This window comes from Megalobrama amblycephala, linkage group LG3 (genome assembly GCF_018812025.1).
Source record: "Megalobrama amblycephala isolate DHTTF-2021 linkage group LG3, ASM1881202v1, whole genome shotgun sequence".
NCBI lineage: Eukaryota > Metazoa > Chordata > Actinopteri > Cypriniformes > Xenocyprididae > Megalobrama > Megalobrama amblycephala.
In genome coordinates, this window is record NC_063046.1 from 16,838,836 (window position 1) to 16,857,006 (window position 18,171).

The 18,171-nt window shown below is 36.1% G+C and overlaps 2 protein-coding genes across 2 annotated transcripts; one reads left to right on the top strand and one right to left on the bottom strand.

The window, feature by feature from the left end:
- Positions 1–1,465: 1,465 nt before the first annotated feature.
- tmed3 (transmembrane p24 trafficking protein 3) lies at positions 1,466–3,179 on the bottom strand. The gene is made up of 3 exons (XM_048184303.1): positions 2,892–3,179; positions 2,422–2,667; positions 1,466–2,337 (listed from the first exon to the last, which is right to left on the bottom strand). Exons 1-3 carry the CDS (start codon positions 3,033–3,035, stop codon positions 2,104–2,106), a joined length of 624 nt encoding a protein of 207 aa, XP_048040260.1. The 5' UTR covers positions 3,036–3,179; the 3' UTR covers positions 1,466–2,103.
- A 3,296-nt stretch (positions 3,180–6,475) lies between these two features.
- si:ch211-107o10.3 (uncharacterized protein LOC407663 homolog) lies at positions 6,476–11,828 on the top strand. Its single transcript, XM_048184302.1, has 7 exons — positions 6,476–6,650; positions 7,134–7,274; positions 8,983–9,174; positions 9,309–9,470; positions 10,512–10,628; positions 10,732–10,936; positions 11,297–11,828. Exons 1-7 carry the CDS (start codon positions 6,572–6,574, stop codon positions 11,391–11,393), a joined length of 993 nt encoding a protein of 330 aa, XP_048040259.1. The 5' UTR covers positions 6,476–6,571; the 3' UTR covers positions 11,394–11,828.
- Positions 11,829–18,171: the final 6,343 nt, after the last annotated feature.

Sequence of the window (18,171 nt, forward strand, 5' to 3'; positions counted from 1 at the left end):
TTTACATAAGGCAGCAATATAAACAACACAATTTAAGGTACTAATGACATAATAATCAATGAATTCACATATCATAATTTTAACTACATGGGGTGAGGTAAAGAAAGAGTACAAATATTTGAGGAATATGAAACATGTCTATAAAATAGATATTGAATTGCACGTTAAGTTGATGTTTCAGTTATAGTCAAAAATATGTAACAGACATGATGTAAGCCCTTGTTTCATATCCCCCCCAGTGGCACAGGATTTATAATTAAAGTGGTCATGAACTGCATTTTATTATTTTTTATAATGTTTTCTGAGTTGCAATTATAATATGATTTTTACATCAAAAATTGTCATAATTTAGAAACAAAAGGCAATTTTTCTACCCCGATTTTAGCCCTCTGGTTTGAACGCTCTGTTGGAAAGGGCATGTCTGCTGTGAGACTTCAGTGTAAACACCCAGAGCTATGATTGGCTAACATCTTTGCATATGAAATACTATTACACGAGATTCATTTATCATGGAAAGTGTTGATTATAGCATTATATTTAGATAGTCTCCTCACTCTCCTGTAACATGTAAGGTTGCAGCGAAGAGCATCTGTTGAACACATGAACGCAGTGATCTTGTCTTTGCAACTCGATTTCTGCACTCATGAAGGCTTTCATCATAACTAACAGTGCAAACACGATGTAAATAAGAGATTCATTGTGCAGTGTAGACAGCATCATCGATTATAACGCGAGTTTTGGTGAGAGTTGAACTCGGTTACAGATAAGCACCAGCAATTATAAAGGGAGGTATAGTTTAATCACAATTTAAATAACTTATTTTTTCTCATGCTACTAAGAGGAACAACGTGAAGTTGGCAGGTTAGTCGTTGGCTTGATTTACTGACATAAACATTAATAAACAATTTTGAGACAAAGACCGTCTGACTTTACATGCATCATTACATATCAGAAATCAAAGATCAAGCATTAGAATTAACACGGTTACTTGCATGTTGTGGCATTACCGTCAGATCCATATCTTACAGTAAAAGTCTGTTTGCAAAGCCTGCGCCGAAATTGCAACCGATTTACCAAAGAATCCACAGTGAAATGTACTGAACAAACAAATACAATGCATTCACATGGTTGAAAATGAATAACCACTTTCCTAGAATCTCCTAGGATTTCCTAGGATCCTTCAGAGGGTAATGTTATTTTTAATCCAGTGATCCTGTATCTCTCTTCTCTATATTTCACTAATGCGCCAGTGGGTGGGGCAAAGATGCGATGACAAAGTATGCGTTGATCTGATTCTGCAGAGACGGTCTCTAATCGTACTATTACGGCATAATCTGACTAAATCAAAAGCTTGGTTGCAATAAAAGTTGTTTTTGGACTAACAAGGAAGTTTTGAGTTCTGAAACTTATAGGATATTTTTATAGTACAATGACCTCTAACAAAAAAAAAAAGACTGAAGAAATATTTATTTCTCACTTCATGACCCCTTTAAGGGTTAAAAAGTATGAATTTTAATAAGCATTTCAGATTTTGCCAGATATATCTATACATATAAATAAATCACCTGCATGGATTTTTCCGTTTTGAATGTGGGATAAACAAACAAGGGCTTTGCTAAATAGAAAAACAGAGGTTCAACACAGCAACATAATCATTCATTATCATATTGTCATTATTACCATACAAAAACTACCAAACTATTCTTTGTTTTCTATATAAAGTATGTAAAGACATATGCATTTGAAGTTGACAAAGGCACACTTCAAGTAGATAAAATACATTTTGAACAAAACAATCAACACTGGTCAGATGTGGCATAATAAAAGGTTCAGCAGGTCAATTTTCATTACTGCAACAGTGAGCAATGCACATGGAGGCCAATTTGAATATTTAACACAATATAATGAAAGATCGGAAGTCCAGGTAAACAGTTTTGTGTGCAGCTTTTACTACATTACTCTGTAATTAAGGCATTTTGTTTGACAGAGGTAATTTTTTATTGGTTGTAGGCAGCAATCAAGACTGCTTGTTTTAAGGGGACCAGACTAATGAATCAGCTCATTATATTAAAGGAGAGAAGACAGCAAACTAGAGATCTAGGTCTATGTGCTGGTGGCAACACTGGCTTTCTTCTCATTGAAGAAACTCTTAAGCATAAGCACCTGGCCAATACAGACCACAAACAGGATGATGGTCTCCCCAATGGACCAAATGTGCACACGCTCATTCAGATCTTCAGCCCTGAGTCGGTCCTGAGCCTCTCGAAGACGATACCAGGTCTGAGAGTCTGAAACCACTTTCAGGATCTCATGGATAGACAAGCAGGCCGACTCCATCTGCATGATTTATTCAGAGGTTCATATCAAATGCATATATGCAGAGTGCATGCTGTATGTGAGTGCATGGTGCTTGCGTTTCACCTGTGTGAGAGCTGTCGCTCTGTTCATGTCAGGCAATAATCTGTCATCCTCTCCAGATCGGAAGTCCAGGTAAACAGTTTTGTGAGAGAAGGTGGAGAACTCGTTGCTGAAGCAGACCTTGTACACTCCCTTCATTGTTGTTGTATGGGAAAAGCTGTCATATTGTTTTTTTCGTTCCTGATACAGCATGTTATTCAATGGATCTGTCACAAAACAGTCAACATCATAGTTTCCTCCAGCAATAACCTGGAAAAAAAAGTAAAGTATTAATACTGGAATCTGGGACTATGGAATACATCGTATCTTCAGTTGTTAAACAGTGTTTAACAGTGTTGAATAATGTTTAACATTTTCTGAAGCCTCAGAATCACGGTAATAAGTGTTTGTGGAAAATAATCACCAATCCTGGACTAGCAAAAGATAAATAAAAAAACAACAACATTGCAAAAAAAAAAAAAGAAATAAATTACCTGAAAGTCTATATCAAACTTGACTCCTTGCTCTAGGTCTTCGTAAAAGCATTGTTTCTCGTTGTCGGGCAATTCAAAAGTTAATTCGGTGGCATTTATAAAGGCTATGTACACAGCCAAAAGTAAAAGACAAGGGTGTCTCATGATGTTTAAGTTAATTGGAAAAAAAAACTTAACTTCTTCTTTACAATACACAGAAAGCCTCCTCCATTGAATTCTAGCTGGTTTGCTGAATGCTCTGACAGCTTGAAGCGACGCTTCACTGACGTGGCAAGAGGACGGTAAACTTCCGGGTTATTTGACGTTTTATTTTTCAAAATAAAAAAAAGTGCGATTATTTCAGATATTACAAGTCGGTAATTTGTCCAGAGGGAACACCCTTTTTCATTATTATTAAAAAATAAAGAAAAATTATAATGCAATCATGCGAAATAATTAAGTAGCGTGTTGTATAATTAAGTAGATATTTACTAATAATCTGCATTTTGGCAAAATAATATATAGCCTACTGGTCCTTATTTGGGCTCTTATTTTCAATTCTAAGTTCCTGACTGTAGCTCTATACAGAAGGTGGGTGGTAGTAAAGAAAGCAATAATATAGTTCTTACCTCATATAAAGTAATATCCTATTACTTTAGACAAACAAAACTGTTTCCAACACATAAACTAGTTGGTGTACACTTAGAGCTATCAGAGCATGAAAACTTTTAACTACTATCTATAGGGAGTAAAGTCAGGAACTGTAGGAAATACTATATATATATATATATATATATATATATATATATATATATATATATATATATATATATATAAGCAATTTAACAAAAACTAGGCTATATCTTTTAACATAAATTAGCCTACTTTACAAAGTAGACGTTTTAAAATAATTTTTTAAACATTTAATAAATAATAAATATTTGTATTCATATTTTTTGTCACTGTTTAATGCTGTATAGCAATCAACAACAGATTTGCATAATGCTTGAGAGTAATATGATCTAAATTATTTCCAAATGTTTGATTTTCCACACAGCCTTTCAAATGTTGACCTTTCTAATAGTTATTTTTTCATTGGCTAGGAATAAAAAATAGTCTGGAGCCTTAAACTTTGGCATGTATCTCAAGGTTATGTACACAAAATGTGTTCATCCTTGTTTCAGCTCCTCGCCTGAGTAGAAAGTTCTCATTAAATACACACTAATTACAATACAGCTCATTGTTTTTGCCTTAAGTTAATACATTGCTTAAATTAATACATTGTTAGCTAATTGCGTGATTTGTAAATTTCTGAAATGACAAATTGGTATAGTTACCTCTGATAACAGATTACTCTGAAATGAAACGTTGACATGCATTTTCTGTAAAGCTGCTTGGTAACGACATGTATTGTGAAAAATCGCTATACAAATAAATGTGAATTAACACACAAAAACTACTCTGAAAATTACAGTGACCTTATAAAGAAAATGTAAGTGCACTGACCAAATCCCTGGGCCACTATGTTGGAACTGGCTGGTCAGTTTTCAGTATTTACTAAGACAGAGGTTTTCAAACATTATGTGAAGTGTTACATGTTAGCCCTCTTTTAGTCGAGGTGTAATAGGCATAGCAGTAACAAATTTTGGAGAGAGAGCAGAGGAACTTGTCTCCAGCCCCAGAAACACATCCAGAACAAATGAACTTAAACAGATGTTTATTGAATCAAAATAAATAAAAAATAAAATAAAAAGGAAACAAGCTTCAGAAGGGAACAAAGGTCAACGCAACAAAAAAGTTTAACTCTGACTAACTCAGTTTTAACCATAACGCATTTATACATAAAAATAAAATTACTGATGAACTTCTCTATCTCTCTGACTACACAGATAACCAATAGAAAAGCAGTTTTAAACAAAAATGGCACAGGTTTCCTTACAAAACTCTTAAATTCTGAACAAATCTTCAACTAAATTCACAGTAGGACCAACAGGTAACATGTGGCACCAACAGAACACAAAGTTATCTGGGGAGCGCGCACGCCAAAACAAACAAAAAACACACCAAAAAAAAAAAAACATGGCAAACAGAGTACCTCAGGGATGACGTGTTTTTGTAGGCAAAACCATAGGGGGCAAAACCCAGAAGCGAGTTAGCATTCTAGGACTTCCAGTTCCATTGCCCTAAAGTCTGTGGGTTTTTTGAATGGGTTTTTGCTAAATCGCCTGAAATAAGGTCTGTGGTTAGCAAAGCCTCTAAATATTTTCATGTTTTGATCTATGACATAAAACACACCAGTTATAACTTGCTTTTGATTTTTTTTAAACCTTTATTGTGTCTTAAAAACAGCTGTTGCTAAAAGGGACTACTTCCTCTGGCGGGGACTTTAGACGTCATCATGACAAACAGGACATTTGGACAGCATCATGAAAAAGTGAATAAGTATTCATACACAGCGCAGATCATAATCAGCGAGCATGTTTTTAAATAAAGTTTGAGGAAGCTTGGTGATGGTGAAGTTGATCCGCGAAAATGGTGTGCTGTAGTCCGTTTATAGCCTACTGTTAGCTTTTTATATCTGACCACTTTATTTAGGCTTCAAAATGTATAAATGAGTTAACTTGTAAAGATTATCTTGATAGACAAAACGTGTAAGTGTCATAACCCTTTGTTAAACACAGAGCTTATTTTTTGTGATTTTCCAAAAGTCTTCGCATAGGCTTTCGATCGAGGGTACCCGTGCACCACTAACTTCCAGGTTGGCCTACAAAAACACATGAGGTGCGTCCCAATTCGCGTACTTATGCACTATTCTATGACGTTTTTAAGTATAAATAGTGCGAGTAGTGCGTTCACACTGAAAATTTAAATACCCGGATGATGCACTAAATTAACGGAAAAAACGAAGTGTGGAATGTTGGACACTTCGTGCACTCAACTGTCGCAGCTTTAATTACGTAGTGGAGGGGAAGGAAGGATCGGACTCCGTTATTAAATGACAAAATAACCTTATACAATTCACGCACTACATGGATGAGTGCATAGTGCACAAGTACATAGTGTAGAAGTGCATTGTGTATAGTGCGTCATTTGGGACGCAACTATCATCTCTAAGGTAGGCTACTCTATTACCATCTGCATCCCTCTCAGCTTGTCAGTGGAGCCGAGGTGAATGGGCAGCAAATCACAGGTGAACCCAATCACCCCCATGAAAGAGGTAGCAGTAGACATGAAAAAAAGAAAAACAAAAGAAAACAAACACATCACAGGGCACATATAGTAGAACAATCACAAATAAGATACGTCTTAGGACGTAACACAAGGACCTGCAAATATGATTCATTTAAAATTAATAAAGTTATATATTTTCATGTATAAAGGCCCATTTATCCTGTGTGAGAAAAAAAGGGGAAATGTTTACTTTGATTTACTTTGAGCACCCATATTCATCGAAGTGTATTTTTTCGTCGTTTTATCGTCCTCCAGGCTTAAATCAGACTGTACGCCAGCACCACTAATTATTTCAAATTTATTACGAAACTATTGTTGGACTCTTGTTTTGAAATTCGAGACTGTAGCACGTGAGTCCACTGTGTTTACTGTGTAGTTTGGGGGCGGTGATCTGTATGTCTGCAGACACTTGCGCTGCTCAAGGAGCTGGACTGCGGATGTCGTAGTTGAAGGTGAATCTACCAGGTGTGATGATGCAGGAATACACAAAGGCAGCGAAAGAGTTTGTGGAAGAGCACCCAACAGGCGTCACAGCTGTCCTGGTCACGGGTAGGCAAAAGTTAAATCATAGTTTGCATGTTTCCAACTGGTTCGATAAAATAATGGCCTCCCAGAATAATCAGGGTTCCCTCGGCAACAAAACATATGTAAATATGAGGCACTTTTAAAAATTTAAAAAGGGATTTCATAAATAGATTGTGAATGTTTTTGCAGAAGCTCGGCGCACAACTTGTGCGTGCAACATATGTCAAATGATTAAAATCATGAATGGCTGGTTTTTGCAAGTTATGTAAAAGGTAAATATGGGATTTTATTGATTGAAAGATGTGGGAAATCTGTTATATTTAATATAATGAAATAAACAGTACATTAAGATTTTATATAGGCTATATTATCTTATTGATATATCTGTAAGCCTCTTGCATGTGTTTTGGATAACCTTTGCCTGTGCTTATCAGAGGTACCGACGTAATGAGAGTAGGTTAGAGGTGAGGAAATGATGTTGGAGTAATGTTGCACCTGTACCGGTAGGTGTCGGTCTCTTTGCCCTGCGGAGATGGATGGCTGGTGGAGTCTGCCGCAGCAAAGCGCGCTTGGACGGCAAAACTGTCCTGATAACGGGAGCCAACACTGGGATCGGTAAAGAGACTGCGGTGGACATGGCCAAGAGAGGTCAGATCATTTTCATGTTGTTTTAAAGTATTAGTGAACTGACATCATATGTTAGGTCTATATAGTAGCAAGTGTGTTTTGTAATTGTTACATTATATTGTCTCAGTGTGTTCAAGACGATTACAACCTTACAACACAGTCATGAAGGTCTAAAGAGGTCCACTCTGTTTTTTTTATTTTTTTTTTTGTGACTTCGCAAAAAACTGACCTTGATTTAGAGGACAAAAGTTTAAACAAATATTATAGTTTAAAACAAAATAGCTCCACTGCTTTTTTACTGAAAATTACTAAAGCCAATATTTTTACAATCTCTAGACCTTGGCACTTTTTACTTTTAAGCTCCACAAAAATGAAATTGATAACATATTTATCATAGTAGAGGTTGTTGGTCTGAATTGAATGTTTAATGTATAACTTTTTAAATCCAATTCCAAACACAAAATGAGCATCAGATCAATGACCCTAATAACAGTGCTGATGTCCCTGCATTTCACAAACAGGCTGGTTTGATGATTGATGAAGGCTCTATCTTTTTTATTTGATTACTATTTATACTGATTGATATTCAGTACCCCTCTTAATGGATTATGCGATAGGTTTGAAAGGGATGATAAATTCAAAGGGGGAAGATAAAACTGGTTTAAAGGATTAGTTCACTTTCAAATAAAATTTTCCTGATAATTTACTCACCCCCGTGTCATCCAAGATGTTCAGGTCTTTCTTTCTTCAGTCGAAAAGAAATTAAGATTTTTGATGAAAACATTCCAGGATTTTTCTCCACATAGTGGACTTCAATGGCCTCCAAACAGTTGAAGGTCAAAATTACAGTTTCATTGTAGCTTCAAAGTGTTCTACACGATCCCAGACGAGGAATAAGGATCTTATCTAGTGAAACCATCGCTCATTTTCTAAAAAAAACCCATAATGCTTATTTAACCATAAATGCTTATCTTGAACTAGCTCTCTTCTTCCTCTTCTCTATTAGAATTCCGACAGTGTAGACACTGCTAAGTGTATTTACTGCCCTCCTCAGGTCAAAGTTTGACTTAAATTGTCATATACAATATGCTAGTGCAAGTATATAACAATTAGTTCAAACTTTGACCTGTGGAGGGCAGTATTACACTTAGCAGTGTCTACACTGCTGGAATTCTAATAGAGAAGAAGAAAAAGAGAGCTAGTTCAAGATGAGCATTTACTGTTAAAATGTATAAAATTTTTATTTAATTTTTTTAAGAAAATGAGCGATGGTTTCTCTAGATAAGACCCTTATTTCTCATCTGGGATCGTGTAGAACGCTTTGAAGCTACAATGAAACTGTAATTTTGACCTTCAACTGTTTGGAGGCCATTGAAGTCCACTATATGGAGAAAAATCCTGGAATGTTTTCATCAAAAACCTTAATTTCTTTTCGACTGAAGAAAGAAAGACATGGACATCTTGGATGACATGGGGGTGAGTAAATTATCATGAAATTTTAATTTGAAAGTGAACTAATCCTTCAATTAAGTCTATTAATAATCTATTACTTATGAAACCACACTAACATGGCCAGTTTGTTACTCTGAGGTTAATGACACCTGCATGGTTAGAAACCTCTGTGTTCAGCAAGACAGTGCATAAGAGTCTTGTAGTACTGTTGTATTTGTTGAAGGCTTGATGGTTGCAGAAATGCATTGCATTCTGTTTATAAATCTCCATTGTTCAGGTGCAAGGGTGATTCTGGCTTGCAGAGACATGGGCAGAGCCACCAAAGCAGCGGATGAGATCAGGAAGAGGAGCGGAAATGGCAACGTGGTTGTGAAGATGCTTGATCTGGCCTCCTTGCAGTCTGTCCGAGCTCTGGCCAAAGATGTAGAGCAGACTGAGGAGAGATTGGATATTCTCATTAATAACGCTGGTAAGACAGATTGTAGTGCATAAGCACATGGTTAATATAGTAGTTTTTACAACAGTTTACAAGGCTTGCTCTGTTTGCAAATTAAACCTATTTATTTGTTTGTTTTCGTTCGTTTAATTTTTTCCTGCCAACAGGGATAATGATGTGCCCACAGTGGCAGACAGAAGATGGCTTTGAGATGCAGTTTGGGGTGAACCACCTGGGCCATTTCCTGCTTACCAACTTACTTCTGGACTTGTTAAAGAAATCAACACCCAGCCGTGTTGTCAATGTTTCTAGCTTGGCCCATGAGAAAGGTGTGGAATCCCATTTATGTCTTTATGTGCATAGCTGTAAGCATAACAAAGCTTGCTCAATTTGATCATTTTGTCTCTAAATTATTGTGAGCAGTAATTGAACTCCTTATCCAAATCCCTGACAAGATGCTCAGTTTTGACAAAGTGTAAGGTAATTGTATTTTACCATTGTTGGTCAGTGTGCGTTGATGGTATTATTTTCCAACATACAATAATTATTATTTTAATTTGAATGTATTTTATGTATTACAATGAAAATACATTTAGCGCCCTATTATACACCCGGCGCAATGTAGTGCCAGGCGTGACGCAAGTGTTTTTTTCTAGTTTTAGCCCAACACAGTTATCATTTTCATGTCCTGCGCCACATTGTTTAAATAACAAATGCATTTGTGGCCATTTTTGTGCGCCCATGGGCGTGCTGGTCTGAAAACGAGTTATGTTCAGGGGCATTGTTGGCGCGTTGCTATTTTGAGGCAACTGAAATAGACTGCACCATTGACCAACAGAAACCTGGTATAAAGTCAATGGTGCAATATATATATATGTTTTTTTTTGTTATTTAATAAGCGTGTTAGTAATATGCACTATGCGCGTACACTCTGCTTATTACACACACACACGGGGACGCAGCACCACACAAACATGCCATATATTAAAAATGAAAGGATTACAATGTAAAAGATTATTATTGTGTGCATTGTGTTCAGTTTTTCTGTTTGCAAATTCCGCCATGTAAATAGCGAATACGCCATGGCGCGAGCACAACTGGCTTTTATAGGGAATGGGAGATGAGACTCCGATTGGTTCATTGCATGTTATGCCCAAAACACAACCATTACTCATTATGAGAATAGGGACAACCCTTTTAGACCATGCACCGGGTGCACCGAACCATTTTTCCCATCATTAAACTAGCAAAAGTGGATTCGGACACACCCTAGTGTACTTGCGCCATGCGCTTAGATCATTAAAGTAGGGCCCCTTAAGTGTAAACAGGCATGCAACTCTTTACATTTCAAATTATTTTCTGTTGGATAGGCAAGATTTATTTTGATGATATAAACCTGGAGAAAGACTATGATCCATACAGAAGCTATCGACAGAGCAAGCTGGCCAATGTTTTGTTTACCCGTGAACTAGCTGTCAGGTTGAAAGGTAAGCTATAAAGAAAACTTTCTCACTCTTATTGTAGTGAAACATAACAGTGTTACACTCTCAATCATGCTGCTTTTAAACACTTTCCATGTATATTATTCAGGTACAGGAGTGACAACTTACTCTCTCCATCCTGGGGTGATCCATACTGAACTCGGCCGACACTTTTTACCCACTCTGCCTCTGTGGAAGAGGCTTTTGTTCTTGCCCTTTTTTTTCTTTGTCAAAACACCTTGGCAGGGTGCACAGACCACCATCTACTGTGCAGTGGATGAGAGTCTGCAGAAGACCAGTGGGCTTTACTACAGGTCAGTAGCTTTTTCTGCAATTTAGTACGATATTGCTCATCAAGGCATGCATAGAGGTGTAAACAACCTTTCTAAAGTTAGCGTTACAACCCAAAACAAGGTTGCCTGTGTGTCACCTCTCCCAAGATATCATAGACACCGAATTATAGGAAGAAGTTGACAAACTTGAAACATTGATTTTTGCAGAAAAAAGCTTTGAAGTTTTACAATGGATGTCTTCTTCATTTTAATACGGTCAAAATGGAAAACAAACTTTTTTTGCGTACTGTTTAATAAAGCTTTTATTCACACAGTGTTGTCTGAGCATTGTCGTTCAGTTAGGATGCTGTGGTTCATTGCTTTCTTTTGGTCATTTTGCAGTGATTGTGCACCCAAAGAGGCGGCTCCTCAGGGTAGGGATGACGCTGCAGCCCGCAGACTGTGGGATCTCAGTGCTTCCATGGTGGGCCTGGCTTGAGACAACATCTTGTCCATTGAAAATCACTCTCTTCATTTAAAAAAACGTGTGTCACCTTTTCCTATCTAGATTTTACTTTCCAAATTTTCAGATTTTCATTAAATCCTCTTACTTTATATAAAGAACAAAGAGCCTGTTTGATTAAGAATGTAGGAAACTCGTCCTGTTTCAATGTGCAGGATGGTGCCTCTGCAATAAGATAAACTGCAATATGAAGTGTAAATTTAAGCATTAAATAATTTATGAGATTTTAATGCTATTAGCCATATTGTGCCTAGCTATATAACTTAGACATTTGATATACCTTCTAAATACAAATTTCATTGCTAATGCTTGTGTAATTTGATACCATGTATCACAATAAATCTATGCATAACATGAATGTAGGTCAACAAAGCCTATGTTTGAATGATGAAATAAAGTCATTGAATTGTACATTAAAGGTAAAGAGCATTTCATACAGTAAAAGCCGTAGCATGACATGAGTTGCATTTGGAATAAAATTGGAATATTTAAATTCTTTTTTCCTTACATAAACATACTTTCAACTTTGTTTTCATTAAGCTGTGAGCATTATTGTCATCAAAAGATAATAAGGTCAGTATTAAAAAAAGTAAAACATAATCAGTGAATCAATGAATCTAATCTACTGCTAACTTATTATTATAGAGATGAATATGATTGAGAAATGTGAACCTATGTTTGGTAAAGCCGAATACAAAACAAGACTGAAAATACATCAACTCATGTGCAGCCCAAGAGATTACACTAAAACATACATACATACACTTAGTTTTAGTAGAGTAAAAATGTAACTTATGGATAAATTAATAAATATTAGTTCTCATTGGAACCATAATTTAGATGTACACAACTCAAACATGGTTATATGTATAAGTATGACATGAAATGACAGTCAATTATGCTACTTAAACAGTATCTGGAAAAAAAAAAGTAAATCATATATGAGTTAGAAAAGTAATACTGAGTTAAACTTATTAACAACTATCAGTTATTCAGTCATTGACATTCACATATCACCAACGCACCCTGACCCGAGCGCCCAGCAGACACAAAGCTGTATGTGTCAGCCACATGCCCTTATCAGTTCTCCGTCCAACAGATTCACCATCTTTAGCTGGGCTGGAAAAGTGATAAGGAGATGTGAGCGACCATTTGAACATATACTCAACAGTCCCGCTGAGAACTCCAGGTGCTTCCAGACAAAACTCCGGCACAAGTTCCCACCTGCTCTGTCCACCTTTATTCTTTCAGCCAAAAGAACAGCAAATAAGTCTTCATGACATGTCTCCCCATATAGGTAGCTGCAGCTGAGATTACCAGGTTAGGGAGGACCTCTGTGATTTTTCCAGTCGCTCTCAGTAGCTTTCCACCAGGATAAGTCTGAGTCCGTCTCCCACAAACCATAATTTTGAGGCAGGAGATCTGCACGGTATACTACAGCCTCACAGTCTTTACGTATGCCACTGTGGACACACCCCACGGATGAGTTTTATTTACTCTCCACCCCACCTATCTGCAAGTCAACCTTGACATGCTATTGGTTCACAATTGGGGATCATAGGTCAAACCCCTTCAGCAGCCAAAAGAGAATGTTTATTTGTTGGTTGCGCTGTCCATCATGATCGAATCAGCCAATGAAAAAGGAAAGACCAGGTTCGGTAGGTGTGTTCATCCCAGGTGTGACTGAAATGAACATTCCAGTCTTCACATACCTGTCTGCCCATCTCCTCCTCCTCTTCTTCTGCTTCCCTGGCTGCAACACACCCTTTCCAGACAAGAGACAGAACACTTCCTGCTGTTGTTTTTATGGGCTTTCACCTGCCAAAATCACTCAGCATCACTTAATGCTCCATGAAGAAATAGGACTGTACAATGATATAGAGTTGGTTTGAAAAACCAAAGAGGAGAACAATTTAAAGTTTTTGCTGAGTTTTAGAGTTTAATCAAGTCATTTTAAACACTTTCTCCATTCAGTCATTTGATATACCCAGCCGACAGGGAACGTTCTCATTAACTTTGCTTAACAGTTTGGCAAGGTTCTTGTGCAAGACCTTGTTCTTTTTCAAAGTTGTACAAATGCTCTTCCAGTAACTACATTCCTTCAAGATTATTTGGTCTTTTATAAAGTTGTCATTAAACATTAGCACAAAAATGTTTTTTATACATTATTCATTTTAGTTGGATGTTAGTCTAATGTTACTACTTTTTCAGATGCTTCATAGAACATGAAAAAGTAACATTTCTATAATACTTGCAAAAGAATAAAATAGAGAAAACATTCCCTTGATGTTTCTCTAACATTCACATAACCGAGAAAGACATTTTCATAACTTAATGGGAATATTAGCAAAACATTCATAGAACATATTTTTATTAGGCCCTTAAATGCAGAGTTTACTGAAAAATTAAAATTCTGTCATCATTTACTCCCCTTCAAGTCATTTCAAACCTGCTGAGATATTTTTTTGAAAATGTGAAATGACGGGATTTAAAAAAAAAAAAAAAAAAAAAATTGGGGGGTGTACTGTTCCTGTAACAGGTGCATGCAGTAACATGCACGGTTTTCTCCAAGCAGTTAACATCACGTTAAATTACCCCACGCACATACGATGTATTAGGGTGTGTGTGTGTCATTGTACATATGTGCCTCAAGTTGGTGTGAGAATGCAGGTTTGTAGCATTCCAGGGAATACAAACTCACTGTGCGGCCTCTGCCTATAAGACGAGTTAAAACAAGTAAAAAGCTTAATCATCCTTCAATGCAACTAAGAACCTATCACTTGCAATCATGTGTAATGGATGTCAGAGACATAAGAAATATATAACGCTTATGTCTGGTACAAAATAGGCTGAAGGGGACACCGACATTCAAACGCTCTTCTGGGAGGAGGCCAGACAGCTGTCCAACAAATGAAATCACGCTCATCACTCTTGCTTCATAGACAGATCATGGTGCATTGGTTTATTATAACACTAAACTGAACTTAAACTTCACAGTTAATAAATGTTTAGAAAAGTCAAAGTTAATAGATGTTTTAGTTTCTAAGGTCCAGTTTCACAGACAGGCCTTAGATTAAGCCAGGATTAAGCCTTAGTTAAATTATGACATTTAAGTAGCTTTTATAAACATGACTTAGAGAAAATCATTACTGGTGTGCATCTTGAGACAAAACAATGGCACTGACATATTTTAAGATATGTCAGTGCAAGTTGCTTTCAGTTAAAACAGCTCAAACATGCATTTTAGTCTAGGACTAGGTTTAGGCCTTGTCAGTGAACCAAGGGGAATAATTCCTAGACATCAAACCCAGTTTCAAGTTCCAGTATATTCTTTGAAAAATACTCTTTCTTAGAAAACTGTGGATTGCCTATAGCAGGTTTATATATACAGGGAATTTTTGAAGAGCTATAATAAATATATAAAATAAAAAAAAATAAAAAAATAAAAAAGTCTAAAAAATGAAATCAAAATTGCTGCAGAACATTTATTTTATTTGGCAAATTTAAGTAGTACATAGATAAAAGGGCACATGGACTCAACTTTACTGCAGAGAGATGAGCAGTCGTTCCGCCTGACTGGTTGTTTTGCGAGTGATAGTTAGTGATGTCTTAGCATGCCTGTGTCAGGGAAAGAGAGCCAGTGACTCAGTGGGCTTTGTGGCCAATTATCTAGTTGAGTTCCTCTGGATGGTGTGAAAGTCGCATGCAAAGCAAACAAGCTTCAGTCGTCCTTTATCTGATCCTGGAGTTCCGTCCAAATCAGACATCAGGATCACTCATGTGGATAATAGGATATATGCTAAAACATCTTCAGCACCGGAGCAGGATTACAGGACACACATTCCCAACATTACTATTAGTCATCTCCTCTTCATCGCTCATTAAAAAAAACATTAAAATAAGTTTAATTCTAAAACTATTACATTATAGTTTATTTTTGTGAATATTTGGGGCGTTATTGTGTCATTTCCTTTTAATTATCTATAATCTGTATTAAGAACAACATAACTAAGAATGTATGGCTTTCAATACTATTCAAGAGGCATCTTTTTTTTTTTTAACAAATTCTGCCAAAGTCGTAATTTAACAGATGTTTGAAATTTTACTGATTGATTGTTGTAACGTTATTGAACATAAATATTATGGTTGATATATGCATTACTGCAATATTCAATTTTATTCAAAACATATAAATAATTGTATAAATTGTATTTTATTTTAATTCTTAAAAATAGTAGCGGTTATTTTATGTTACATGAAGAACAGCCAGAGCATGTATTTCCATTGTCACACTAACAAATGTTAGTGTTAAAATGTAAAGTACACATATCCCTTGCTTTATTTTCATGTGATTATATTCTGTCTGATACAACATTTTTATATGAAAGAGCAAAGTCAGACCGACCCCTTTTTCCTTTGAGCTGAAACATGAGAAGTTGTGAAAAAATAACCCTGAGCTACAAATTTTTGACTTGCAAAAAACAACTGCAAAAAAAACTGACTTGCAAAAAAAAAAAAACTTCAAGTGTAATGTTTCTGCTTGGACTTAATTCAAGTTTTAATACTATTTAAATATGAAATGTGGTTATTTCTGAGAAATACGATTGTCAACTTTAATTCACATTTTCACATCCAGACAAACATAAGCTAAAGCAACACAATTTTGATACACATCACTAGTTTTGTCCTCAGTGTTTGGAAAACTATTAAAATATTCATAATTCAAAGCAGTTAGACTACAGTGAAGCTACTCATATAAAAAGATACAAAACAGCTTGGTACACTGAAGCTACTACAGGGGTTTTATTATTTACTATTTTAAAACCATAACGAATAAAATGAAACATACATTTACACTCATACAATTACATTATATAAAATTAAATTAAAAGCCACACAAGGACTTCTGTAAATCTTTTTGAGGTTAACACAAAAATTAAACTGTTGATATCAGATTATTTTCTACCTTTCCTATCCTTTCAAATACAATAGTAATGGACAGAAGAGAGCTTAGTGTGCATTAGCTCTACAGGGAGTGCAGAATTATTAGGCAAGTTGATTTTCTGATCATATTTTTTTTCCCAAGCACATTTTACCAATTCCAATCCACATCAATCTTAATAACTACTATTAATATTGTTTTTAATCATTTATAAGTGATATATAATTGTTCATGAAGGCTGGAAATGAAAAATGCCTTATATTCAGGTGTGCAGAATTATTAGGCAAGTTTTCTTTTACAGGCAAAATGAGCCAAAAAAGAGATTTAACTCAGACTGAAAAGTCAAAAATTATTAAATACTCATGAGAAGGACGCAATACTAATGCAATACTAGAAATTGCAAAGTTAAAGCATGACCAAGGGACAGCAAAATGCTCATTGGGTCAGCGGGGTCAGACAAAAGCAGGTGGAAAAGAAAATACACATGTTAACTGCAAAATAATTAAGAATTAAGGTGAAGAATTAAGTGTGAAACCATCAGGAACCCTTTAGTCTCCAGCGCCACCATTTTCCAGAGCTGCAACCTACCTGGAGTCTCCAGAAGTGCAAGGTGTTAGGATCTCAGAGACTTAGGTTAGCTAAAGAATCCTAAAAAATGACCTGCACTTGATAAGAATCACAAGCTGAAGTGTTGTGAAATACATGAAGACTGGGTTTTAATAGGGCTTATAGACAGACAGCTTGAGAATGACTCCTGATGGACCAGCACCACATCCTCTTGTACCACTGTTTGAAGAATTTATCCAGAATCTGGCAGTAAGGTGTTTGAGTTCACTTTTAGTCCATCTCTTATCCTGAAATGTCTGTCTTGCAGAGATGGACTAAAAATGATCTTCCAAAACTTACTGCCAGATTCTGGAAGATAAATTCTTCAAACAGTGGTACAAGAGGATGTGGTGCTGGTCCTTCAGGAGTCACTCTCAAGCTGTCGGTTTATAAGGCCTATAAAAACCCAGTCTTCATGTATTTTATAACACTTCAGCTTATGATTCTTATCAAGTGCAGGTCATTTTTTAGGATTCTTTAGCTAACCTAAGTCTCTGAGATCCTGAGACCTTGCACTTCTGGAGACTCCAGGTAGGTTGCAGTTCTGGAAAATGGTGGCGCTGGAGACTAAAGGGTTCCTGATGGTTTCACACATAATTCTTAATTATTTTGCAGTTAACGTGTCTTTTCTTTTCCACCTGTTTTTGTCTGACCCCACTGACCTAATGAGCATTTTGCTGTCCCTTGGTCATGCTTTAACTTTGCAATTTCTAGTATTGCATTAGTATTGCGTCCTTCTCATGAGTATTTAATAATTTTTGACTTTTCAGTCTGAGTTAAATCTCTTTTTTGGCTCATTTTGCCTGTAAAAGAAAACTTGCCTAATAATTCTGCACACCTGAATATAAGGCATTTTTCATTTCCAGCCTTCATGAACAATTATATATCACTTATAAATGATTAAAAACAATATTAATAGTAGTTATTAAGATTGATGTGGATTGGAATTGGTAAAATGTGCTTGGGAAAAAAATATGATCAGAAAATCAACTTGCCTAATAATTCTGCACTCCCTGTATAGTATCTAGGCGTAGACCTAATAAGTATGACCTTGCTCGTACGTATGAACTGCTCAGCCACTAGAGGGAGACACCTCCCTTGTACTGGCTTATCCTGACTGGAGCAGCATATGGAACCACACACTAGCATACTACAATTTCTGTCATAGAAAGATATTGTAAAAGTAGTAAATGGAGTATACTAGTA